This window comes from Canis lupus, chromosome 16 (genome assembly GCF_048164855.1).
Source record: "Canis lupus baileyi chromosome 16, mCanLup2.hap1, whole genome shotgun sequence".
NCBI lineage: Eukaryota > Metazoa > Chordata > Mammalia > Carnivora > Canidae > Canis > Canis lupus.
Window position 1 is genome coordinate 11,199,939 of NC_132853.1, and position 25,095 is coordinate 11,225,033.

The 25,095-nt window shown below is 59.7% G+C and overlaps 3 protein-coding genes across 14 annotated transcripts in view; 1 reads left to right on the plus strand and 2 right to left on the minus strand.

The window, feature by feature from the left end:
- The first annotated feature begins 250 nt into the window (after positions 1-250).
- SLC2A6 (solute carrier family 2 member 6) lies at positions 251-7,466 on the plus strand. 2 transcript variants are annotated; one of them, XM_072778584.1, is made up of 10 exons: positions 251-451; positions 922-1,084; positions 2,112-2,318; positions 2,856-2,955; positions 3,483-3,694; positions 4,126-4,278; positions 4,924-5,032; positions 5,157-5,342; positions 5,548-5,693; positions 6,326-7,466. In XM_072778584.1, exons 1-10 carry the CDS (start codon positions 360-362, stop codon positions 6,479-6,481), a joined length of 1,524 nt encoding a protein of 507 aa, XP_072634685.1. In that variant the 5' UTR covers positions 251-359; the 3' UTR covers positions 6,482-7,466. The 2 variants fall into 2 exon arrangements, with proteins under 2 accessions (XP_072634685.1, XP_072634686.1); XM_072778585.1 differs by lacking the exon at positions 251-451 and adding an exon at positions 468-606.
- A 70-nt stretch (positions 7,467-7,536) lies between these two features.
- CACFD1 (calcium channel flower domain containing 1) lies at positions 7,537-18,052 on the minus strand. The gene is made up of 5 exons (XM_072778586.1): positions 17,877-18,052; positions 14,531-14,603; positions 12,971-13,096; positions 10,258-10,365; positions 7,537-9,767 (listed from the first exon to the last, which is right to left on the minus strand). The coding sequence occupies exons 1-5, from the start codon at positions 17,995-17,997 to the stop codon at positions 9,677-9,679; spliced, it is 519 nt and encodes a 172-aa protein (XP_072634687.1). The 5' UTR covers positions 17,998-18,052; the 3' UTR covers positions 7,537-9,676.
- Positions 18,053-18,446: 394 nt separating this feature from the next.
- ADAMTS13 (ADAM metallopeptidase with thrombospondin type 1 motif 13) overlaps positions 18,447-25,095 on the minus strand; it is a 30,528-nt gene continuing 23,879 nt past the window's right edge. For 7 of the 11 annotated variants that reach the window (XM_072778591.1, XM_072778593.1, XM_072778592.1 and 4 more), the window contains 7 exons: positions 24,105-24,287; positions 22,106-22,310; positions 21,191-21,500; positions 20,479-20,625; positions 20,014-20,190; positions 19,536-19,708; positions 18,447-18,926 (listed from right to left, as the gene is read on the minus strand). In XM_072778591.1, the coding sequence (XP_072634692.1) occupies positions 18,741-18,926; positions 19,536-19,708; positions 20,014-20,190; positions 20,479-20,625; positions 21,191-21,500; positions 22,106-22,310; positions 24,105-24,287 (1,381 nt within the window). In that variant the 3' untranslated portion in view covers positions 18,447-18,740. Of the gene's footprint in view, positions 18,927-19,535; positions 19,709-20,013; positions 20,191-20,478; positions 20,626-21,190; positions 21,501-22,105; positions 22,311-24,104; positions 24,288-25,095 lie in introns of those variants that run through there. The other 4 variants (XM_072778594.1, XR_012008465.1, XM_072778596.1 and 1 more) reach the window with 4 other exon arrangements.

Sequence of the window (25,095 nt, forward strand, 5' to 3'; positions counted from 1 at the left end):
CCGCGCCCCGGGAAAGCCCGGCCGAGCCCCGCCCCCCGCCCCGCGCCCCGCACGCCGCCCCGCCCCGGCCGCCCCGCGCCGCGCCCGCATCCCGCATCCCGCATCCCGCATCCCGCATCCCGCATCCGCACCGCTCGCCGCGTCCCCATTGGCTGGCGCCCGCCCCGCAGGGCCGCCTCGCAGCCAATCGCGGCCGAGGGGCGGAGCTCAGCCTGCGCCGGATGCTCGGAGCCGCCGCTGCCCCGAGCGTCTCCCGGCCGCGCTGTCCCCGGCACCGGCACCGGCACCGGCACCGGCACCCGGCACCGGCACCCGGGCCGTCGGCGGCCGCACGGACACACCGCGAGCAGGGGCCGGCCATGCAGGAGCCGTTGCTGGGAGCCGAGGGCCCGGATTATGACACCTTCCCCGAGAAGTCGTCCCCGTCGCCGGGGGACAGGACGCGGGTCAGGTGAGAGTCGCCGGGCATGCGGGCTGCGGGTGGGGGCTCCTCCGACCTCCGTGAGTGTCCGGCAGAGGCCCGCTGGCCTCCCCTAACCCCGGACACCCGAGTCCTATTTAAGGCGTGCTCGCCCGCTGCCCAGGCCCAGCCCCCACATGACTCAGGTGGGGTGATAGAGGGAAGCCCAGAGAGAGCAAGGGGCTTGCTGGCCTGAGAGGCGAAGCTGGCAGCAGAAACCCAGGCTCCTCTTCTAGAGAGAAGCACCCCTTCCCGGTGTCTCAGCCATGGGAATGGGCTTTGGGAAGTGTCCTGGGGATTTTCCCAGTGAAAGGACACTCAAGCCCTGGGAGCCCTCAGTCCCGCCCAGCGCTGCCCTCAGAGCCTGAGCCGGCGGCCACTGGGCTCAGGACAGGCAGCCTCTCAGCCGCAGGGGGAGGAGGGACTCCAAACCTCATCCCTCTGCTCCCCACCCCCACTAGGGCCCCACAGAACAAGAGGGTGTTCCTGGCCACCTTTGCTGCCGTGCTGGGCAATTTCAGCTTCGGGTATGCCCTGGTCTACACGTCCCCTGTCATTCCTGCCTTGGAGCACTCCCTGGACCCTGACTTGAAGCTGACCAAAGCCCAGGCATCCTGGTTTGGGGTAAGAGCCACGCTTGGAGCTGGAGACGGGCAGAGCAGGGTGCACAGGGCCCCACTGAGCTTGGGATGCCCTCTTGGGCCCTGGTCCTTCCCCTCCTCCATCCAGCCAGGCTGCAGGCCAGGCAGTGGGTGAGTGAGGCCAAATGATTGCTCTGAAATAGAAGGAGGAAGTGATAGCTAAGAAGGCATGGGAAGGAGCGAGTGGAGAGGTGGCCCTCCAGGCCTCCCCGCTGCCCCAGGCCCCCCACACGCACAGCCGGGCAGCCACAGCACAGCAGGCACCTCCCTGAATGATGGGGGGGGGGCAGGAGCATCAGATGCCAATGGAAAGAAGCAGTGGCTAGGGCAAGGAGGGTTCCAGGACAGAGCATGGGCCCACAGAAGGGAAGAGCAGAGGCCCCAGGAGTCCCAGTATTCTAGAATGATGATCTTAGGGGCTTCAAACAAACAAACCCAACAGAGTAGCTAAGATGACACCCAGTGTGTACTGAGCACTCGGTGTGAGCCGGGGGTGCAGCTGGGCACTGGGTGTGGGAGCTGGTTGAGTCCAGGGCCAACCCTATGAGGTGAATACTCCTCTCTCCCCATAAAACAGCTAGAGAAAATGAGGCTTGGGTAGGCCAAGTGATGTGCCCAAGTCACTGACAGGACCCTACTCACTACACTCCACAGGGAATCCAAGAACCCCCAAATCTAAAAATGCCAGTGGTTTTGGGTCACAGAATTCTCCCGACAGCTGTATTATTATAGTGTCAGACATTTAAACGTTCAGTTGAACAGAATCACTGTGGACGCACAGCCCCACACACTCCTCAGAGTGAGACTCCCCAGGGTGGCATTTGTAACAAATGGTTGTGCACGTGATGGTTGCACACCTCTAAAGACAGGAGGCTCCCTACTATTCAGGGCCTGATCCCACAAGCAAAGATGTCATGATCAACCAGGAAAAGCAGCTGAGTCTGGGCTCGCGGGGTGGGTAGGAGTGATGGGTGCCCACACATGTCTGCCCCTGCACCCCTTTCCTGCAGTCTGTGTTCACATTGGGCGCAGCAGCGGGGGGCCTCAGCGCCATGGTCCTCAATGACCTCCTGGGCCGGAAGCTCAGCATTATGTTCTCAGCTGTGCCGTCAGCAGCTGGCTACGCGCTCATGGCAGGTGCCCACGGCTTCTGGATGCTGCTGCTGGGGAGGACGCTGACAGGCTTCGCTGGGGGACTCACAGCGGCCTGCATCCCGGTAAGGCCAGGACTGCCCATCCCTCCCTGCCTCAGTGCCATGCCGACCACCATGCAGTAAAGTCTCCTGGCCCTCTAGGCCCCTGGTCCGGGGGGGATTTGTGTGCCCGGGAGCCTCAGCTTACCTGCAGCAGGGCGGCTGACCTGTCCCATCTCCAGCTGACCTGAGTCTGGACTTCTTGAGGTTTCTACCCCATTTCCCGACACTCAGGCACATTGCTCAACAGGAGAAAATCTGCATTGAGCAACGAGGGAAGGGGAAGTCTCTCCCCTCCCTAGGACTCCTCCCGTAGCTACACACATGCTAACAGGGGCCAGAGATGCCTGGGAGGAGTAGAGTTGGGTGCCCATGGGCCTCTCACTTCCCAGCCTCAGGCTACTTCACAGCTAAGCGCTTCTGCCCACCTGACAGGGAAGTGGGCTGAGTCACAATCAGGACCACAATGCCACCAGGAGGCCCGACTGCTCACTTCCCAAGGTTCAGCAGGGCCCCCTCTCCCATCTCAGCCCGGCCCGGGTGGGCCGATGTGTCTTGCAGGTATACGTGTCTGAGATTGCTCTTCCAGGAGTCCGTGGGGCCCTGGGGGCCACACCCCAGCTCATGGCCGTGTTCGGATCTCTGTCCCTGTATGCACTTGGCAAGTATCCTCCAGAGGAGTACTGAGCCTCTCCTGCTTGCAGGCGTGGGAGTGACAGGGCGCTACTGAGCAGACGGGGGTGGAAGGGGAGTGAACGTGCCCCAAAACAAACGCTGAGCTGGGAGACAAGGTACTTGCTTAGCCACCGCTGTGCTGTGTACCTCCAGGCAATACCCTGTCTCTCTCTGGTCGAATGGGAAGTCCATCTAGAAAGGAGATGAGAGCACCTATGGTTGAGATGGAGTGGGGGTTTGGAGGTAGAAGCCTGGGGCCTTGTCTGTTCAGGCTACCCCTCCATCACCCCGCCACGGCCCTTGAGACCCTGCAAGGACCTCCTTCTGTGTGCTGGGCCCTGTGCTAGGGGCCTAGCAATCCCCATGGCCCCTTCTGGGGCAACCAGGGTAGACTTCCTCTAGGAGGTGGCCCTGGGACAAGCCCTTGAGGACAGATGCATTGCTCAGAGGGCTCCGTGGGAGGGGACTCTGTCCAGCCCAGATCCCAGCTCCTAACCCCCTCCTCGCCCCCAGGCCTCCTGCTGCCGTGGCGCTGGCTGGCTGTGGCCGGGGAAGGGCCTGTGCTCATCATGATCCTGCTGCTCAGCTTCATGCCCAACTCACCCCGCTTCCTACTCTCGCGGGGCAGGGACACGGAGGCACTGCGGGCGCTGGCCTGGCTCCGTGGGGCCGACGCCGACATCCGCTGGGAATTCGAGCAGATCCAGGACAACGTCCGGAGACAGGTGTGGGGGGGCAGGTGCGCAGGTCTGCGTGGCTGCCGCCAGCCTCTAGGCCTGTCTGTGCCTTGGCTGCTTCTCCTGGGGAGGGAACGGGTCAGAGCGGCTCTCCCCTCCAAGAATGAGGGAGAATGGAGATGTTGCCACACCTGCCCCAGAGCGCGAGCTCCGTGCTCCGCCATTCTGGGCACCCAGAGATACTTACAAGCAGAAATCTGCCTTGTCCCACCCGCTTATCCAAGTGCCTGGGGTCGGGCGGAGGTCCCCCGGGCCAGTCTGTGGCCCACATTGCCTCCATGCGCAGGGGTCTTTCCCGGGGGGGGGGGGGGGGGGGAGGGAGGAGGGAGTCTCCGACCCGGCCCTGTACAGCCCAGGGCAGGGTGGTACCTGCTGGAGGGGCCGGCACAGCCCCCTCAGTGGCAGCTTCATGTTTCTAGAGCACGCACATGTCGTGGGCTGAGGCTCGGAACCCCCACATGTACCGACCCATCCTCATCGCCTTGGTAATGCGCTTCCTGCAGCAGCTGATGGGCATCACGCCCATCCTTGTCTACCTGCAGCCCATCTTCGAAAGCACTGCCATCCTGCTGGTGAGAGCCCAGCCCCACACCCCCAGCTCTGCCCCCAGCGTCCATGGAGGCCGGCCCTCACTGAGCACGTGTCAGGGGTGCATGCGCCGTGGGGAGCACCCTAGAGTCTCTTAAATTTGTTTCTGTCCCCTGCATCTGTTCTCAGAATAACGTCTGTAAGTAAACTTAGGTGTTTGAAAATATACAGAATCACAGAGGAACCCAGAGCCCTTGGGGGCCACGGACCCCGGGTTCAGGGTATCGGTCACTCACTGGGGAAGTCGCTTCCTTCCAAAACTCAGTTTCCGCCTCTGTAGAAGGGAGATAACAGGGTGAGCCCCCATTGGCCAGTCCCGGGCTCAGCGGGAGAGGAGATTGAAAGATTAGTGACAGCACAGTCCCAGTCATTGTGGTGCCTGGATTCTGTGCTGGCCTTGGGCTCGATGGTGGGCACCGCACCTGTGCCCTGCCCGAAGGGCCCACAGGTGAGGCCAGGGGACCAGAGGAAAGCCTGGCACATGGTCTGCACTCAGCAGCCCAGCACTCCAAAGGAGCTGCAGCCATGGCCTAGGACCTGAGCACCCTGTGGCCCCTTGTTGGGGGCCGTGTTGGTGGGATGAGCACAGCAGGTGGAGCCCCTCAGCCCTGGTGGCTTCCTCCCTGCAGCCCCCCAAGGATGACGCAGCCATTGTGGGGGCCGTGAGGCTCTTCTCTGTGCTGATCGCTGCCCTCACCATGGACCTGGCTGGCCGCAAGGTTCTGCTGTTCGTCTCAGGTGAGCACCGGCCTGTCCCCTGCACCTGCTGGCCCCCACAGGGTGCAGGGTGCTGAGGGGCTCTGCAGAGGAAGCCCCTGGCTTAGAGGGTCCTGGCCCCCGAGGGCCACCTGTGTGTCCACAGCCACCATCATGTTTGCTGCCAACCTGACGGTGGGGCTGTACGTCCACTTTGGCCCGAAGCCTCTGACCCCCAACAGCACCATGGGCCTAGAGAGCATACCCCTGGGGGGCACAGAGCAGCCCCTGGCCACACCCTCCAGCTACCTCACCCTGGTGCCCCTGGTGGCCACCATGCTCTTCATCACAGGTGGGTATGGCAGTGCCACCACGGGGATGGAGCTCTGGGAGACTGATGGCCAGCTAGCAGGGGGCTATCTGCTGCTTAGGTGTGTGGGGGACACACTAGGGCAGGGGTGGGGTGCTGCTGTCCTGCTTTGTCAGGGTGTTTGGAGGGGGGCAGTCTCGGCAGCTCAGTGGAGGCAGAAGAGGCCCCTTGTCCCCTCTGTTGGCAGGCTACGCCATGGGCTGGGGGCCCATCACCTGGCTCCTCATGTCGGAGATCCTGCCCCTGCAGGCCCGTGGCGTGGCCTCGGGGCTCTGCGTGCTAGTCAGCTGGCTCACCGCCTTTGCTCTCACCAAGTCCTTCCTGCTGGTGGTGGTGAGTAACGAGGGTTAGGCTTCTCGGCCGAGTCCTCTGGGTATCCCACAGGCCCTCTGGGCCAGGACGAGCACAGCCACGGGGCCACCCTGCCCACCCAGCTGGGCCTTTGTCTGGGTCTCTCAGCCGGGGTCCCTGCAGGCCCTGAGGCCAGCCAGAATCGTGTTCCCTGCTCCCAGGAGGGAAACCTGACAGGCCTCTGGGGCCAGCGCCTACCCTGGTGTAGCCAGTGGGGCAGGGCAGGGCTGAGGAACTCGCAGTGTGCCCAGCCCCAGCAGAGGCGCGGGTGAGGTGGGGGCCAGGCAGGAGGACATGTGGGGTGGCTCTAGCAGCACAAGAGCCTGGTCCTGTGGGGTTGTAGTGGCAGGTCTCCTGCAGGTGGCAGCATGAAGCAGCCAGGGAGAGAGCTGAGGGCGAGCTCCCGCCAGGGCAGGCCACTGCCTAGGGGAGGCAGTCCTAGGACCCAGTGCCACAGGGAGGCTGCTCCAGACCTCGAGGGTCTCAGGGCCATGCTAAAGCATTTGCATTTCCTGTGGGAGGCAGTGAAGGAATATGGTGAAGGCCCCCAAGGCTAGCTGGACTAGAAGGGCCAGGAACCTCCACGTGACCAGGCGTCCCCTCAATGTCCCCAGAATGCCTTCGGCCTCCACGTGCCTTTCTTCTTCTTTGCCGCCATCTGCTTGGCCAGCCTGGTGTTCACCGGCTGCTGTGTGCCGGAGACCAAGGGCCGATCGCTGGAGCAGATCGAGTCCTTCTTCCGCACCGGGAGGAGGTCCTTCCTGCACTAGGTCAGGGTCCCCGCCCACAGCGGGCCAAACCACTGGCCGCAGGGCCTCTCCGCTGGCCAGGAGCCTGCACACCAAGGCCGGGAGGCGGCAGCCGCGCGCCATCAGACGGAGCACAGGAGGACAGGACAACAGCAGGACGGACCCCCACAGTGTGCATTCTGGCTCCCGTCAGGCACCACCTCTACCAGCCTGGGTCCCAGCTCAGGCGGCCTGCCGTGTTGCCGCTCATCTGCTAAGACCTGCTGGGGCAGAAGAGGCAGCCACGGGCCACAGGGCAGCACACGGCCCATGGGCCAGGACAAGGCCCTGCTGGGTGACCTGGGGCCCGGTTCCTTACTCGTACACAGAGGACACCCCCACAGAGGACTGTAACCAGGAGAGACGTGGGGCAGGCACACGGGGCCATCATCACACCGTTTTGTTCTGATCCTCTGAGTTACCACAGAACGACTTGACTCCGGGAAGGAAGACAGATCTGCACTTCTGAAGGCTTGTGGCTGCACTGGGGAACATTCTGGACTCCACCCAGGCCAGGGCACAAGACCCAGCACAGACACTTCCTCCTGCACCCACTTGGCCTCTGGAAATATGGGACTCTTAAGCGCTCCCATCTGCAAACCACGTTCACCCCATTTGTAAAAATAAATCAGGCTCTCGGCCTTGGAGTAGAAGGTTGGGGTCTGCTGCAGGTGGGGGTGCCTCCCAGCAGCCAGGTTTGGCTAGACCCAAACTCCAGGCCAAGGCCGCCAGGGCCTGCTGCCCCAGGCAAGGCCCTCTTTGTGGCCACCCCCTTCCTGTCCACAGTAAGGCAGCAAGGAGGGGCGAGGTGGCCAGTGAGGGAGAGCCTGGCTCTGCCCCTCAGGCCCTGGCCCTTACCAGCTATGTGACCTGGGCAAGCCACTTCCCTGGTTTGAGATGCCATGAACCGGACTGGGATCGAGCCAGGAGCACAGAATGTCCTCAATAAAATGGCACTTACTCCCAGGCCAGGGGTCCCAGCCTGCTTGTCTGTGAGACCAGGGGAGAAGGTAACAGGCAGAGCATGCGAGCAAGCATACAAACTACGACCAGGCTTTATTGCTCAAAATGCAAGCTAAACACAGCGTACATGAGGCCCCCAAGGAGACAGTGCAGACCCATGGGGGCAGGGTGGACCCTGGCGGCCCAGCCCCTCTGCCCCCGATGGCTGTTCCTCATGGGGAAGCACCTCACACCGAGGGATGGTCACCGACTCCAGGACTGCTTAGCTCTACTCGCTGGGAACCTCGGGCACATGTGGGAGGGTTTGGAGCACCCCCCCCCCGGTCCCCTGCTTCTAGGGCCCACTCAACACCCCACTTCCTGACAGGGTGGAGGTGCATCCTTCCTGGATCACAGACAGCCTGTCTCCTGCAGAAGGAGCAGGAGGATTGGGCCCAGGTGACCCCAAGTCCCACTCCCTGGGTAAGAATGAGCCAAGAGTGCTCCTCTTGGGAGGTAGACAGGTCTTGTTCACGGCACACACAGAACACACACAGAACACACACACACACTCCCGCCCGCCTGGAGAGTCTAGAGCTCACAGCCCTTTGAACCTAGTGCTTGTTTGAGGAAGGTGGTCCCAGCGGACACCTGAAGGCACGTGTCCCACCTGGCCGGCCACCACAGGGCTCAGCCTGGCCAGCTCTGGAAGGCAGCAGGGCCCTCTGCTGACCAGAAGCCCTCTGACATGTCCCCAGGGCAGTGACTGCTGCTCTCACTGTCCAACACTGACAAGCCCCCAGAGAGCTCCCTCTGGGAAGCAAAGATCAGGACACAGCCTGAGGGGGGTTTCAACAAAGCAGGGCTGGGGCTGAGCTCCAGCTGTGAGCAGGCACAGCCAGGTCCTAGGGGAAGAATGGGCGGGAGCTGGGCCCCAGAGGGAGACTTGTCCACACCAGCCCGTCTCTCCCCAGTGCCCCCCGGGCTAGGCCAGGCCCCGTTGGATGGGCCTAGCAGCTGGGGGGCCAGTCTGGGGAGCAGAACGGCAGCGGGCTAAGGCAGACACACGTAGGGGACACAAGTAATGACGGCATGGAGGGTGGCCGGGGTAGATGGCGCACATCCCGGGTAGGGCTGCTTCCTTGGGCCCTCTGCATAGGCCTTGTTCCCTGATGGCCTGGCACCTGGAGCAGTGGGGACAGCTTATGGTGGTGGAGGCAGCTGTGGTCTCTGCCCAGCTCTCAAAGGCAAGAAGCTCCCCGAGGGCACGGTAGGGGGCAGGCCAGCAGGAATGCTGGTGGGTCAAGCTTAGCCCTAATAACCGGGTTTGGGCCACGGCTAACATGGCAGGACCGCATCAGACAGGCGGACAAAGAGCCCCATGGGACAGAGGAGAGCCTGCCCTCCCCAGCTGCTTAGCACCAAGGCCCTGGGGGTTACGGGGAGAACCTGGGAGCATGGGCCAGGCCCGTGAGAAGTCCCTGGAATGGCCTGTCCAAGGTTCCAGGGAACTGAGACAAGTACCCAACTGTCTACCCGCTGCCAAAGCTGCTGTTCTGGGTACTCGAGGAGCATCCTGGGAGTGCTGTGGGCTTCCACAGAGAAGAGAGAGATCGGGAGGGGCCTGGGCAGTGGTAAGAGACCCTGGGCAGCAGGGCACAGCTCTGTCCCAATGGCAGGTGAACAGAGGGGGCCCAGGTGGCTCAACCTACAGGGTATGTTCCTGCCTGGAGAGCCAAGAGGAGGCTCCCTCTGACCAATGCCCAGGCCCGGGTTGACGTGCCTCCCATCTGAGCACAGGCCCAGCATCTCCAGGGGAAGTTCCTCCCAAGCCTTCAGCAGATCCCCGGTGGTTCTGCTAGTGCTGTAATTCTGGAAATGTGCACAGCAGTCTGTTTCTGGCCAAGCCAGGCCAGCTGTGAGAAGTGGAGCCAGATGGGCTGTCTGCATAGCTACTGCAGGCCCTTCCTCCAGTCCTGTGGCCTGGGTCACCCCTGAGGCTACCTGCTGTCCCTGCCAGTCTCCTTGCTGCTGGCTGCGGTCCAGGGCCAGGAGATACCAAGCTATAGAGAGGAAAAGACAGAAGAGGACTCCAGGTGTAGGGACAGGCGTACAGGGACTGCTGGGAGCCAGGCAGGGGCTCCTCTTCCAGGCTGTCCTTCGGGGTCAATGCTCCAGGCCTTGTCCTTGCAGGATGTGTCCACACAGAACCAGAGGGCGAGCGGGAAGCTCACATTACAGCTCCCCCTCCAGGGTGTCCGTGAGTTTCTCCTCATCTGCCTGCTGCTTCTGCTGCTGGATCCTGGCATAGGAGATTGCATCACCCCTGGGAGAGAACGAGTCCACATCACAGTGAGGACAGACCCCAGGCACACAGCCCTCCCAGCCACCACCAGATTCCTGGCCTGTGACCAAAGCATGACCTGCAGAAGAGACTACTGGGCCTCTGGTTTCCCCAGAGACCCTGTTGCTACGATGGCACACATATCACCTCTAAGAGTGGCACAGGCTGCCTGGGATGGTGGGTGGAGAAGGACTGAGAGTTGCAGTCTTGATTCTGAGGGCAGAGGAAGAAGCTCCCCCAAGCCAGACTTGCCATCCCCACTATCAGCTGCGGCAAGGTACAGCCGGGCCACCAGAAGCCCATGAACCCTCTCGCTCTCATTCCCTAGAGCTGAACACCCTGGGAACACTGACAAAAGTCACTGACAACCTCTGTGCCTCAGTTTCCGCAAACGGCTAAGGGGGGCCTGTCTCTGACCTTCCTCCCTGAGAGACTTCAGATTCCTCCCAGGGGCTGGGAAAAACATACGTACTTTTTGCCCAGAGCAGACAGCCCGTACAGTACCCCGGTGGCAAATGCAATGGCGTTGCCCAGCAGCGTGGTTAGGGTCAGGCTGATGACAATGGGAATGATGGCCATCCTAGGAGAGAGGCAGAGGTCAAGGGGGTACCCCCATCCTGAAGCTGCCACCCCACCTCCAGGCTCCCCAGACCAACCCCGGCCCCCTTCCCAGACAGCCAGGTACAAGAAGGGTCCCTAGAAATCAGTCTGGACATAGGTTCACCAGCAGGCTTCAGAAACACCCATGCACCTGTCCGCACAATTCTCTGTATTTTCTGGGGAGAGGACATAAAGCCTTCATCAGATCTTTGAAAGGGTCTGTGGCACACAAAGGGTGAAACAACCCTGGGACAATCCACCCTCCCTGTTCCTAAAACAGTTCACCCTCTACTGGCTTAGCGACTGGCAAGTTCCTGAACTCCTCCCTGTTAACTACACAACACAATGCCCGGATCAGCAACGTCAGCACCAAACATATGGTAGCTCTTCATGCTGCAGAAAAGCCAGCCCCGTCTCACTAAGAAAGATCCCAGAGCTTAAGCTGCAGAAGGCGTGGGGCTTCCTAGTTGCAAGGTTCCCAGCAGGAGCAGCCCTGGCTCCATCTCGTCCCCTGACCACAGTCTGGTGCCACTTGGTGGCAGGTGTCCACTCGGGCTCCAATGTCTCTAGGGCTGACTCCACACGCTGGCTGGGATTCCCAGACCAGGGGCAGTGGCTAGGGTGAACCAGAGGACCAGCACTCCGTCCTGTCGCTTCCCTGGGCCAGGCTGCCTCCCCAGCAGCCCCACCTGCCCTCACACACCCTGTACACAAAGAAGGTCAGACTGGGCCACCAGACTGGCCAGTCGAATTCCACCTGACTTTCTATCCAGAACAGACAAGTAAGTGATCGTGAGGTTTTACTGTGGTTATAAAATCTCTAAGTAAAAGCATAATAGAAATGACACACACACAAGAAGAGCACAGAGGAAAATCTTCTGTCAAAACAAAGGCAAACCAGCTGAAAAAATATTTGCAGGAAATATAACAAAGGATTAAAAAATCTTCACTGCAGGAAATGTAGGAACTTGCAACGTAAAACAGTAAGATGCCATTAATGAATGTCTCCCATTAATAGGTAAAAAGTAAATTAGACCATTTTCAAAAAAGAAAATGCAATTAGCAAAAACATTTGGAAGAACAGGTCAGCTCCTAAACAACGGACACAACTGTAAAACGGTGCATGGCCCCGGGAGGGTTTGGGCCATGGAGGTGGTGGAAATGCTGAAAACCTTTTTGGAAAGTAGCAGTCACGTACTGAAACCTTTTCAATGACTGTGCTCTCTGACTTCATAAGTGCATACCTGGAAACATATCTCAAGGAAAGCATCACAGAAAACGTGTTGGCACATCACTGTGTATTTGATTTGCACCACAGTTTGGAACTTAAGAAAAGCACGACGTCCACAGTGGAATGAGTATTCCCATCATTAAAAGTAACCTTATAAAGCCTTTGTGGTAGTACTGAAAGTGAGTGTTTATATCACGATATTAAGTGAAAAAAAGCAGGATACATATTTACTTAGGATGGAGCTAACTGTGTAAGAAACAGGTTTATTATTTTTTATTTTTTTAAGATTTTATTTATTCATGAAAGACACAGAGAGGCAGAGACACAGGCAGAGGGAGAAGGGGAGGCTCCCTGCAGGGAGCCTGATGTGGGACTCGATTCCAGCACCCTGGGATCATGACCTGAGCTGAAGGCAGATGCTCAACCACTGAGCCCCCCAGGTGTCCCAAGAAACAGGTTTAAAAGGCTCCCCATGCAGAAGTGGACAGAGACCTAAACGTTCCAAGCAATGGGGCTTTAATATTTTCCAAATCATTTTTAATGAATGTATATCTCTGTTAGTATTTTTAAAACACATTTCTTAAAAATAAAGATCAAGGGCCCCCTGGGTGGCTCAGTGATTGAGCGTCGGCCTTCAGCCCAGGGCACAGTCCTGGAGTCCCAGACATCTTGAAATTGGTTCAACCTCATGACTCAGGTGGGCAGTGCTGTGTACCAAATCTGTTGTCAGAAGTGGGAAAATCAGGGGTGCCTCAACTGTTCAGCAGTTGAGCATCTGCTTTCGGCTCAGGGCATGATCCCAGGGTCCTGGGATCGAGTCCTGTATCGGGCTCCCCACAGGAAGCCTGCTTCTCTTTCTCTCTGTCTCTCATGGGTAAATAAATAAAATCTTGGGGAAAAAAAGAAGTGGGAAAATCAAAGGAAAGCCTATTGGAAGGTGACGGTTTCTGTTCTGCAACCTGCCCTCATGTCAGGGCACCTGTAAGGACAGTACTCTCTCCAAAGGCTGCCCACAGACGCGTCCTGTGGACCTACCAAGATGTACTTAACAACTCCTCGAGGCTGGGCCAGAGCTGCAGGCACACACTTCTCTCTGACGCAGCCCAGGGCAGGGCTCCCGCCCCTCACATCTGCAGCGCAGGTGACTGCAGCGCTGAGCTCACTCCCCGGCCGCTGCACCACTGGTCCCACTTCACAATGGCCACCATTGTGGCGCAGAGGACCCTGCACCAGGCTCACCCAGGCCCATCCTCACCAACAGCCCCGCATGCTGGCTGCTACCCATCGCCTGCCCTTGGGGTTCCTGAGTTTGGGGGTCAGCCTCCGAGCCGTCCCGGCCCCTGGGGCCCCTCACCCGCAGTAGAAGACAGCCTTCTGCCAGGAGCGCAGCCGGTCCACCTTCTCCGCCACGGTGTTCGCAAACTCAATGAACTGGCAGCAAAAGGGTGCCTCGCAGAGCAGCAGGATGAAGGCGTTCATGCTGGAGGGCAGGGAGAGAGGGTGGCAGGCTGACGGGCCTGGAGAGCAGGAGGTCCCCAATGGCCCCCCACGGCTCCTCTTGGGGCCTCTGCGGAACCGCTGCCCACATGCCAGCCTCCCTAACCAAACTGAATGCTCCAGAGGGAGATTCTGGTCTTCCCTTTATCCTCCTGTATTTGAAGGAGACAAGACCCCCTCCATCATGGCTCTGCTGTCAGTAGCACTTTGCAGAGCGTGGACTGCCACTCAGCTACTAGCATGATCACTGCTGTCACCCACAGGGCCATCAGCCCTGGGAAAGCTGTCCCCAGCAGCGGCTCACCCACTGGGACAGCCCAGAGTGGGTCAGTCCATCCACAGTCACTGAAGGCTGCCCCTCACAAAGCCCACGTAGGGAGGAGGGAGCTTAGCAAGCCCTTTTGTGCAGTATTCTTCCCCTGCCACCCCCTACCCCGGCCCGCCTTCCTATATTCGGGCTGGGAACAACTAGGCCGTGGGGACTGACTGAGGGTCTGCTCCAGTCTTCGTGTTCTCCACAGCTGGGTCACCGTCACAGACACTGGGCCCTCATGACCTACAGAGAATCAAGCTGAGGGTGCCCCAGGTGCCCACCTGAGCCCCAAGCAGGGACTCTGCACAGCCCACACTCACCCTGGCTCTCCCTAGTCCTCCCAGCCCTTCCACACCCAGCCAGCCAGTCTCCTGACTCTACCCACTGACGCCTGGGCCCAGCGCCTTGACCCACCCCCATCCCTACTGCCTGTGGCCAGCACAGGCCTCTGGGCCCCACCACAGCAAGCCTCACCCCTGGCCTGAGTTCTCTGAGGGCAGGGCCCCCCGTCTATCTCTGTGCCCCTCCCCGGCCAAGTCCCATACGGGCACAGGCACTGCTTGGTGCACAGCCACTTGGCGCATGCGCTGGGTTGGTCAGATGCAGCCAGAGCTGCACTGGTCAGGGCTCACCCCTGCGTTCCCTTCCCACGGGATCGAGGTATCCTGACACGAGGTGGGCAGGGAATTCATCTAGGGCATTCTAACTACCTGGTCCCACACCAGCTCTGACCTGCCCTGTCTGTGGCTTGCCCACCTCCCAGCTGGAGCTCCTGATCCCAGCACCTGACTCCAACCCCACCAGACACCAAGCCTCCAACTCAGCCCTTGACTGGCTCTGATGGCTCCCAGAGCTCCCAGAGGCCAGGCCCATGGTAGTGGACATGGTGCCCGCAAAGACTGGCTCAGTGGGCACTCGGGAAATGTTTGTGACTCTGGCCCTACAATAAAGGCCTGGGTAGGAGCCTTCCAGGGCCCGGCCCTAATGAGAATCAGAAAAACCGAACATGGCAGGGTATGAAGGAGGTGAAGACCTGCCCGGCGACCAGAAATCCACATGCCCCAAACCCCACCGGGCAAGACAGTAGGTCACAAGGCTACTCACATCATCCACACGCCGGCCGCGATGTTCAGAGGGTGGATAGTGACGCAGTTGAAGAGGCCCGAGATGGCACAAGCTTGGAAGCGAGACAGGAGCAGGAATCAGCGGGGAAGAAGGGACAGAGCCTGCCAGGAAGGATTCCTTCCGACACCCAGCACTTGTTTCCCCCCCCCCGCAGAACCCGCAAGCCTCCTCTCTGCCAGCGGACACAAGTGGGACCAATGTAACTGCCCCACACCCCAGGTGAGGATGCAGGCTCAGAGAGGTGAAGCAGCTTGCCCCAGGCCCCAGAGCAAGTGTGCGTGCAGCTGGAGGCTGGTGGGCTCAGAGGGCGTGTCACCCTCTGTCCAATCTACCACTGGGAGGGCTGGCCTCTGAACCCCAGCTGAACCCCTACCGACCTCAAGGTATTGAGGATGAAGAGAGAGAGGAGTCTAGGGGGTTCAGGTCAGGCAGGCACCACCACTCACAGGATTAGCCACATAAGAAGCCCTCTGATGCAGGAAACATGGATTGGATTTTGGTTGGGTCAAGGGCTGCCTTTCCTCTCTTGGAACAGAAATTGGGATCAGGGAGACCTGGATCACCACACCGGCTGTGACCTGCACACCAGCTAAGGAACCCTGGGGATGTTCTTGTTACTTTTGTAGGTCCGTTTTCTCTCCTGCACACAGGCAAGTGCCACAGCCCAGCCCACAGACCCCTGGAATATCAGGCCCTGAGGCCCCAAATGTGGAGCCTAGCCCAGGGCTTCTGACTGTGCCCCACAGGCAGGGTGTGCCACACTCGCCTCCACCTCTGCACACAACCAGCTGCCTCTGGGCCCTGCTTCACCCAGAACTCCCAGAGCTGGCCAGACACTTCTGGGCCCTGGCTCCCAGCTGGCACCCAGCCTGGCACCCAGCCCAGCACCCAGCTGGGGCCTTAGCTGGGGTGGGGCTGGAAGCTCGGCACTCAGGCAGCAATTAGCAACCAGTTCATTAAACTTGCAGCAGCTCCTCTGCACTTGATCCCTGACTGGCCTGGAATTCTCGGGCTGTTTTCCCTGGTAACCCAATGCAGACTACCCGTGGTGGGAGAGGAAACCAGATGAAGTGAGCCCAAACTGCAGAGGGACTGCCCTCGTGTGTCCCCAAGGTCTCCTAGAATGACAGAGGTATGTTCTGCCTACTAAGAAGGTGATACTCCCCTTGGACATGGCATGTATGCTTTCAGGCAGCGAGGTTCCCCAGGGCCACAAATGTGAGCACCCCCAACACAGTCCTGCTTCTGCCCTGATTTCAGCTGGGCCTGGACTCACCTGACAGAGGCCTACACCTGTGGCAGCTAGCAGTTCACCTCCAGGGCCCACCCTCCCCCCACCGTCCTGCGAACAGCCAACCTTGGGGGAGAACCAGGTTTCAACCCAGACAGAAGCTTCAGCCAGGAGTCCTAGGACAATCTAGGCTGGAATATGTCCGTCCCCCTGAAGTTTCCAGTTCTTGCTAAGTGAGGGAGGCATCCTGTACAGTCCTCTTTGATCCCAGGCTATAGCTTCTGGATGACCGTCGGGACCCAGAATAAATGCCTCTCCAAGACGCCTGCTGACGAGGAGGGCAACCCTACACTGAAGAGACCAGCCAGAGTGCAACCCTTATCAGAATTCCTGTTTCATCCCTAAGCTTTTTTTATTTAAAATTTTGTTTTTGGGCAGCCCCGGTGGCGCAGCGGTTTAGCGCCACCTGCAGCCCAGTGCGGGATCCTGGAGACCCTAGATGGAGTCCCACGTCAGGCTCTCTGTATGGAGCCTGCTCCTCCCTCTGCCTGTGTCTCTGCCTCTTTCCCTCTCTCTCTCTCTCTCTCTCTCTCTCTCGGTGTGTGTGTCTCTATGAATGAATAAATAAAATCTTAAAAAAAAAAGATTTTGTTTTTAAGTGATGTCTACACCCAACATGGGGCTCGAACTCATAACCCCAAGATCAAGAGTCTCACATGCCACCAACTGCACCAGCCAGGTGTCCCTCATCCCTAAAACTCTTGGGTGCCTTGCACTCTACCCCGTGCACACAAATACCTTACGTGGTATTTACATAACAACCCCTGCCTCACAATCTTCGAGTGAAACTGACATTTGAGAGCAATGGCATGAGCTTCTCCTGGTGCTTCATCTGTAGCCCCAACACCATGAAGTCCTGGGGTGACCCAGGTACCCCACTTTGAGAGGCACAGAACTGCCTGAGGACCTAGAGAAATCAGCAGAAACGGTGAATCCAAGACAGTGGGAGGGTGACGGCCCACAGGCCACAGTCGGAACCCTTCCTTTCTACCCCACTGACCACTGTCACTCCCTCCAGGCCCCCCTACTCTGATCTGCAAGGAAAATAGCTAACCAAACTGGAGAGGGTCTTATCTAAGGCCTGACCTCAAACCACCAGTCTCTCCTCTGGAGGCAAAAACGTGCTTGCTCTGACACCCGTGACAGGGACGCAGGGGCCACCTCTGGATAAGGGCACGCCCTGCCTGAGCCGCACACTCCCACCTCGCACTCCTGAACTTCCCGCATCCACCCACCCGGCAGGGCTGCGGGACCTGCAGGGGACCCTGAAAGGTGTTCCCCCGGCAGACTGGATGGGGGTCTGCCCCGCCCCACCCTCTGTGCCAGGTGCCCTCTCGGCTCCAGCAATTCCCAAAGTTGAGGGCCACGGGAAGAGGAGAGGAGAGCGGACCACTCAGACGCGCCTCTGCCTTCGGAGAACCCGCCGTAGGATCTCTGCTTTACTTCCGTGGCAGGTCTGCCTCCTATTCGTGTTCCTTCGGGGAGGGGGAATGTGCCCCGGCGTCCCCGCAACTGGAGGTCAGGATGTGCGTCGGGGATGGCGCTGGGGGCATTGCGTCGGGGCGGGAGAAGCGGCAGAGCGGCCGGCAGAGGGATGGACGGGGAGGACCCCTCTCCGCCCGTCCCCTGGCACGTCCCACGGATCAACGACCGTCGCCCAAAGGTGAAGGCGGCTGCCGCCCCCACCCACGCCCCGGTCAGCGGGCGAAGCCGCGCCCGGCCCGGGCGCCATCTGGGAGGACCCGCCAAGCCCCGGGCGCAGGGACACGCGGCGGCGGCAGCGACTGGGCCGCGGGAGCTCGCGTTCCCTCCCGGAACGTCCCCAGAGCCGCCAGCCCCGCCCGGGGTCGCCCCAGCCCGGGCCGCAGGGCCAGTAACCATAGCAACCACCGGGCGTCCGCCCCGCGCGCGCCCCGCAGCCCCCGCCCCGCCCCGCCCCCAGCCCCTCCCCGCGGGGGCGCGCCCAGGGGCAGGACCCGGCACGCATGCGCGGTGGGCGACGTGGCCGGCCCCTCCCCCGGGCCGGGTACTCACAGACGGCCCCCAGTACCCCCGACAGGCGACACAGCCAGCGGTACCACCACGTCATGCCCTCGTCCTGCGCCGGCGGCGCGGAGCTGACAGCCGCCGCCGACGCCCCGCCCGAGCCGCTCATGGTGCCGCCGTCTGGCGCAGCCCGCCGCCCTCACAAAGCGCTCCGGAGCCGGCCGCGTCGGCCCGGCGCGCTGCCTTGTGGGAGAGGCGGCCTCTCATTAGCATAGGGGGCGGGGCCCGCAGGGCGGGGGGCAAGGTGCGCCCGAGGGGCTCGTGCTCATTAGCATAGGGGGCGGGGCGGCGCGGCCCGGGCGCTCTCGGCGCTCAGATCGTCCCTGCTGGACGCGCGTCCCGGCCGGGCGGCGCGCGCAATTAACAGGTGCGCTGGGTCTGGCCCATTCTGGACTCCGCAGCCCCCCGCTCCTCCACCCTGGGTGGCAAAGGGGAAGACCGCTGGGATGGCGCGGCTCAAGAATGGGTCTGGAGCCCGACCGCTGCCCGGGAATCCAGGCAATGCCTTGGGATAGGTTTTCAAGCCAGATTGGACAGGTTTGGGGAAGGAAACGCTACTCAGACTGCACATTCCGTTTATTGGTAGAGAGGCTGGAGACTGCCTTTCCAGCGAGTCCAGTCCCTGCCTCCCACCGCCCAGCCTTTGACATGTTGGAGGAAGTCCTAAAGGAGATAGAGATTGGAGGGAATCCAAATTGGAGAGCATTCAGAGCCCAGAATCAACCCTCCGGGCCTCACCGGGCACCTAAGAGGTGCTCATAAATGTCAGGCTCCTTCCTTTCTCTTCTGGGGTCTGGAGGAGGCATCCCCCTGTGCCCATAGGTCACTGGAGGTATGTGCTCAGAGAGGAAGCTAGGGCTCAGCCCAGCCAGGTTCCTGCACTCTAGATTGGAGGGTCCAGTACTGGCCTCGCAGGCTGGCATGCGCCTCCAGGAAGCCCTGGCTAAACTCCATCTCAGCCTGGCTTCCCTCCGACTCCCAGTAGAGTGCCTGCTGCCCACGGAATGTCATCGTCTTCAGGCTGTGGATGTCCCGGATCTGAAGGGAAAGGGCCAGCCCCAGAGGGCCAGCCACAAATGATAACTAGCTAGCATTCGGGGAGCCTTTGATATACAAGGGATCATACAGTCAGGATCACATATAATCTTCACACAACAGCCCTATCAGGAAGGCACTGTTACTCTACCAGGAAACTAGGGTTCAGAGAAGTTATACTACTTCCCCAAGGATACACAGCCAGGGTGTTAGAGCTGGGATCAGAGCCCAGGTCTGTCTGATTCCAGAAGCCAGGCTGCCTACAACAGGGGAGCTAACACCTTGCAGAGGACAGTCCCCCAGGAACTTTGTGGGGGGAGCCCGCTCTTCTGGAAAAGTTCTTTTGGGGTCTAAAATTATGCATTAGTCCTGGGCTAGCTGACAGTCTACACCAGAAAAAGTGTATTCCTATTTCACTCTTGTGAGGAGCTCAAGAAACATTTGTTGATGTACCTGGAGGAAATTCTCTCTCATTCTTTCACTAATGATTTTGGGGTTTTTGAGCAAACTCAGGGGGTCCTCTAGTAGAGTACTCCTGGCTCCCATCCCCAGAGACAGCTGTCTAGATTCATAGCAAAAGTCCGCCTGTTCCTGTCCCCATCCTGGCCTTACCAAGACATAGCTGGCACCGGTTCCTGTGCCATCAGTGGCCAGGGCATGGATGGCAATTCGGGCCTGTGGGGCCACATTAATGAAGATGCGGCAGCCCCCTGAGTTCCTCCCATCAGCACCCACGGAGGGGCTCACGATTTCCCCCCAGGGTCCGAAGAGCTGCATGTCACACTCTGTAGAGAGGAGCAGGTGGATGAACTGGATGTGGACTGGGTGTGGACCACCAGGGGAGCAGTGAAGGGGGAAAGTTTGGTGTTGTGGTCAAAGTCAGGTCTCATGTCCACCCATGTCACTGCCAGGCCCCAGCGAGGAAGGGCACAGCACACATGCTGGGACCTCATCCTGGGGTCGAGGAGCCAGGGGTGTCTTCCTCCATCTCCATGGGTGCCCTCTCTGCCTGGCCGGCCAGCCAGTTAACAGTAGCGCCCACCCAGCCACCCTGCAGGGATGTGGGGGAGGCTCAAACACCTTGCCATACCTCGGTGGGGGGCTCCCGGTGCAGGCCGGCTCCTGTACCGCAGCACAACCCCACCTTCCAGCCGCACGCGGCGCTGCCTCACCACCAGCGTGTTGGTCTTGGAGCTAAAAGTCATGCCAGATAGCTTCCCGCACGTCTTCTTCCACGTGAGCCTGTCCCAAAGCAGCAACACATCCCCTAGGAAGCGGCAGTGCAGTGAGGCTCCAGCACCCCCACTCCAGGTGTCCTGGGGTAGACCCACTGCTGTGGGCAGGGCCCTCCCACTTCCCGGCTGTATGACTCTAAGTCACTGGACACCACCTCAGTTTCATCATCTGGGGCGTCCCAGGCCAATCGCGTGATGGCCATGAGGATTATGCATGGAGATGCACGTGGCACATCTGGCCCCGAACGGGGTGGGCTCACGCTCACTGGTGCTTGGCGGCCTGGCACTTGCAGCACTTGCACACACGGCCCGAGACGTACCAGCACTGCAGCTGAGGGAACTCTCGAGGACTTGGAGGGTCACCACCTCACCCAGGGGCCGCCCAATGGCCACTGCACAGTCAGCCCGCCCTGGGCCTCGCATGTCAATAGTTCCCATTGGCTCAAGATGCTGCCGGCCACAGGCACCTGGAAAGGCGACAGGGGCCCCCGGTGAACAGAGCTTCTGGGTGGGCAGGGCATCCCTAGCAGGGTGGGGCCTGGAGTTTTCCATGCTGGGTGGGAGACAGGCAGGGGAGTGGCTGGCATCCTCCTAGGCCCAGCCAGACCATGCTGAGGGGAGAGAAGGGAGCTGCATGGGTCCAAGTGTCACCATCCAGGGCACAGAGCCGCTTCCAAGATGCTCCAGACAGAGGGAGGCAGCATATATAGTAGGGCCTGGCTTTGAGTCCCACAGACCTGGGGCCGACTCTCTGAAAACACAGGTTTCCTTCCCTTGATGATAATAAAAGTGAGTTTGCACCCTGCTGGTGGATACAGAGTGGGAGAAGAGGGCCAGCCCAGAGCACCACCTCCAGAGCCCATCCCTTCAGTCTAGCCGCACACAACCCAGGGTTCTGAGGGTTGCTCCGCAGGACAGCCCCAGGGGTCCCCACAAGGAGCTAGTCCCAGCTCTCCCAGTGGTGGTGCCTTTGCCCACCCCTCCTGCAGCCAGCCAACCAGCCACCCAGACAGAAAGGTTGAAGAACATAACTGGACTCAGCTGGGTTTTCCTGAGACCCAGGCAGAAGCCTCTGAAGCGGGGGTGCTGGGGATAGAAGGTGGGCCTGGGGCTGAGGCCACTCCGGAGAGGCACCAGCAGTGGCCTGGTCTGGAGCAGTGGCTTCCTCGTTGGGTGCTGGCCTGGGAGTCACCTGCCCACCACAGGGCCCGGCCCAGCAGCCCCGCACAGTGGCTGGCTTGTGCAAGTGCTGGCAGAAGTCAGCCAGCACAGGTGCCTGGGCCTGGGGTCCAAGGCAGGCCTTACGCCTGCGCTGTATGCCATCTCCGCAGGAGACAGAGCACTGCCAGGAAAGAGGAAAGGAAGCTGAGGCTGACCTTGCCAGAGGGCATCGGGGGCAGCGGTGACCACTGGCCAGGAATGATCCCATCTAATCTTTGCACAGCCCAGGAGGCAAGCATGTTTCTCCATTCCACAGGTGAGGAGACTGAGGCTCCCACCCTGTCCTCGTCTGAGCTCCCACCTCTACCCAACCTGGATGCCCAGAGTCCTGTGACCGACACCAGCGGTGGCTGGCTACTTTGCCTCTTCTCCCTCTCTACATCATGAGTGAGCTTACCCATCAGGAGACCTAACCTTATTTACCTTTGTCTTTCTAGTACCTTGTGAGGTGCTGGACACAGGACAACACCAGAAAAGCAAGGTGTGGAACAGAGTTACCTTCCCCTTCATCTTCTGGTGTCTCTGGACCTTGGGCTAGACCTGCCCCTTGGGTCTCAAGGCCCTGCTGTGTCTTCCATCTCTGGGTGCCCCAACGACCTCCTACCCCACTAGCCCCCTCCTTTCAGGGAATCACAATCAGAGCCCCCAGGGTTCCGTGTGTGAGGACCCTCAGCAGATGCACTTCCCAGCCCCAGCCCCAGCCCCAGCCCCAACCACACAACTTACCTGTGTCCAGGTGCTGACATGCCACCGGTAGGTGCAATAGGCGAGGATGCAGGGGATGCTGGCCTGAGGCCGAACCAGAGCCGCACAGGCTGCCCCATCCACCTCAATGTCCTGGCCTTGGCTGAGCTGCACACAGGCCACAGAACGTGTGGCAGTGCCAAAGCCACAGCTGGCTGAGCATGGGCCGAGGGACATGATTTTCCACCTGCAAGAAGAAAAGACCCAGAGTGCAGCCCTGAGCCCAGGAAGAGCGAGCCCTTCCTATCAATGGCTCACCATTCCTGGTTGGTGATTCCAAGTAACAGGGATGGAAGAAAACATGCCCCAGGAGAAGGGAAAACAAATCTTGGTGTGGGTCAGTTCTGCCCGTATTAACTTGTAATCATTCAATGAATGATAACAGCCGACATTTTTTAGAGCTGAGACCGAACCCAGGGAGCCCGTGCTGGAGCCTGAGGCTCTAATGGTGACACTGTGCCACCTCCTGGCTCTGGGATGCCACCTCTCAAACACATGCCTTCCGTGGGCCTGACACTCTTCTAGACGCTAGGAAAATGGAGTGAACCAACCAAGCCTCCCACGCCACCCTTCAGAACACATATGCTTCTCCACTTCGGCACCACTGACATTTGGGGCCAGTGGTTCTGTCATGGGGGCCATCTGTGCAGTGTAGGATGTTCAGCAGCACCCCTGGCCTCCACCCACTCACCAGAGGCCACTAACACCCCCCCCATTCCCTAGTCATGACATTTAAAATGTCTCCAGACATTGCCACATGTCCCCTGGGAGGCAGAATAACCCCTCGTGGAGAAACCACAGGCTCGAAGGAAGAGACAGCAGATAGAGAAATAAATGCTAAATGGTAGAGTCAGGCACTGCCGAGAGTCCTGAGGTAAGTAGGGTGTGCTGTTCAGGACTCCCCACCTCGCTGCTGTGGTGCTTTGAGCAGAGCCTGGTTGCAAGGATATCCAGAGAAGATGCATCCACACAATGGGAAGGTAGGCGCAGGAGCCCTGAGGCAGGAGCATGTGTTCCAGAATATCAAGGAGGACACGGCTACAGTGACATCCAGAGAGGAGCTAGACGTTATGCATGTCAAATTCCCATACAAGTCCCAGATAAAATCCCATATAAATGAATGTGCTGCATGGCCAAGGGACTTTAGCACAAGCAAAGAAGCCAAGAGACACTGGTGCGGGTGGTAAATGGACCACAGAGCTACGGTATTTAAAACAGCCTGATATGGGGATGGGGATCAATGGGGGATTGCGAACTGCAGAATCGGGTCAAAAGCCCTGACACAGATCCCAACACACACAAGGATCTAAGAAGACATGATAATGGAGCCGGCTGGGGGAAATTCTGTTAGCAATCTGGAGAAATAAAGTATGCTCCCTACTTTGCAACATACCCCCAAAGATATCATAGATGAGTTAAGGCTTCTAATTTAAACGAATTCTTATCTGGAATGGTGTATTTTTTTAAAGCCAAGGACATGAAGGAAATGTGGCAATAAAGCACATCTGTTAAACCTGGTGGTGGCACATGGGTGTCTGTTTGCCTCTTTCGATGATACAGAAAGGCATTTCATTGGTCAAAGTGCAAAACTACAAGGACGCAGCCGTGGAGCTGTGAACAAGGTGGGCGATTGTCTACTCTTCCTTAGGAGGCTCGGACCCCACCTCTGGACCTTGCTGGCTTGAGCTCTTCTGTCCCACACCCCAGCTGGGACCATCCTTGGGCTCCGCTGACACCCTGCCTTCTCCCAGGGAAGCTCTCCAGCCCTCCCCACACCTTCACCCCAATCAGAGCGGGCCATGCCACCTGCATTTTGTTGGAATGTCACCTCTGACACTTGGTACAGCCTGCCAGTAGTCCTGCTTCCCAAGGACTGTCTCCCTGGCCAGAGCCACCCTAAAATAAGCCCCACGGCAACTGGCCTGGTGTCTGCACACTCCAGGACCTCAGGCTGCTTCCCCAACACCTCGGGGCTGCTGACCTGGGTGGGCAGGGCTCTGGGCTGCAGGCTTCCTGCTGCTCTGGACGAGGCAGCCCCTGGCACTGGGTATCTGGCAGGATCTCCTCGTCCTCGTCCTCCCCGTGAGCCCGTGCACAATATAGCATCCTCTGCGCAAACCCTCCTCCACAGCTCACACTGCATGCGGCCAGCTTGTACCTCCACCTGGGGCAAACTGGAGTCAGGGGGGACCCAAGGGAACAGGGCTTCCCCTCATCTCCCCATACTGGAGAGGGTCTGGAGGGGTCCTTCCTCTGAGGGTCACCCTTACATCTCCATGGAGCAGCTGGGCACAGTGGACGGAGAACATTCAGAAGGGCCTGTTTTACAGACAGAAAGCTGAAGGCAAACTGATGTCTTCAAAGGTCAGACGGGGGAAAGGCAGGGCACCCCAGGGGGACTGCAAAGCTGTCTGTCTCCCCTAGGGATCTCAGCCCGGACAGGGCCTGGCCAGCACTCCCAATCTTCCTTCCCACTGTGTTTGCCACATCACACCAGCACCACCTGTCAAACTCTGTCTCCCTGTCTGTTTGATTTCTCTTCCATCTCTCCACTACCCCTGGTGTCTGGTCCAGGAGGGTAGGGCTGGGTGCTCACTGCTGCAGCCCCACTGCCAGAACCGCACCTGGGCATGGCAGGCCCTCAGTAAAGAGCAAGCAATGACAAGTGAACCATCGGCCACGTGTGCCCACAGCATCCCCCACAGCCTTCTAGGACACCGGTGTGACCCACTCTTGCAGGTGAGGGCACTGGGGGTCAGGAGCTTACAGGAAGGTGATGATGCCACCTCTAAGGATGCATGCCTAGGACTACCTGTCTCCTTGGGAAGGGGCCCACCTGGCAGGGCAGGGCTCTGGACTGCAGTCCTTGATGGGATGGGGCCTGGGGGCCGGCCAGCTCTTGGAGTGAGGCAGGGGGATGGGGTGGCTGTGGTCCAGCCCCACACAGTGAACATCAAGTGGCACCTGCCCCC

Excerpts from the sequence above, each read along its gene's own strand:
- CACFD1 (XM_072778586.1), bottom strand. The coding sequence starts at position 17,997 with ATGAGCGGCTCGGGCGGGGCGTCGGCGGCGGCTGTCAGCTCCGCGCCG. Across the intron at positions 10,366-12,970 it reads AAGGCTGTCTTCTACTGCGG|GATGGCCATCATTCCCATTG; the intron begins GTGAGGGGCCCC and ends CCTCTCTCCTAG. Across the intron at positions 9,768-10,257 it reads CTGTCTGCTCTGGGCAAAAA|GGGTGATGCAATCTCCTATG; the intron begins GTACGTATGTTT and ends GTTCTCTCCCAG.
- SLC2A6 (XM_072778584.1), top strand. The coding sequence starts at position 360 with ATGCAGGAGCCGTTGCTGGGAGCCGAGGGCCCGGATTATGACACCTTC. Across the intron at positions 452-921 it reads GGGGACAGGACGCGGGTCAG|GGCCCCACAGAACAAGAGGG; the intron begins GTGAGAGTCGCC and ends CACCCCCACTAG. Across the intron at positions 1,085-2,111 it reads CCCAGGCATCCTGGTTTGGG|TCTGTGTTCACATTGGGCGC; the intron begins GTAAGAGCCACG and ends CCTTTCCTGCAG.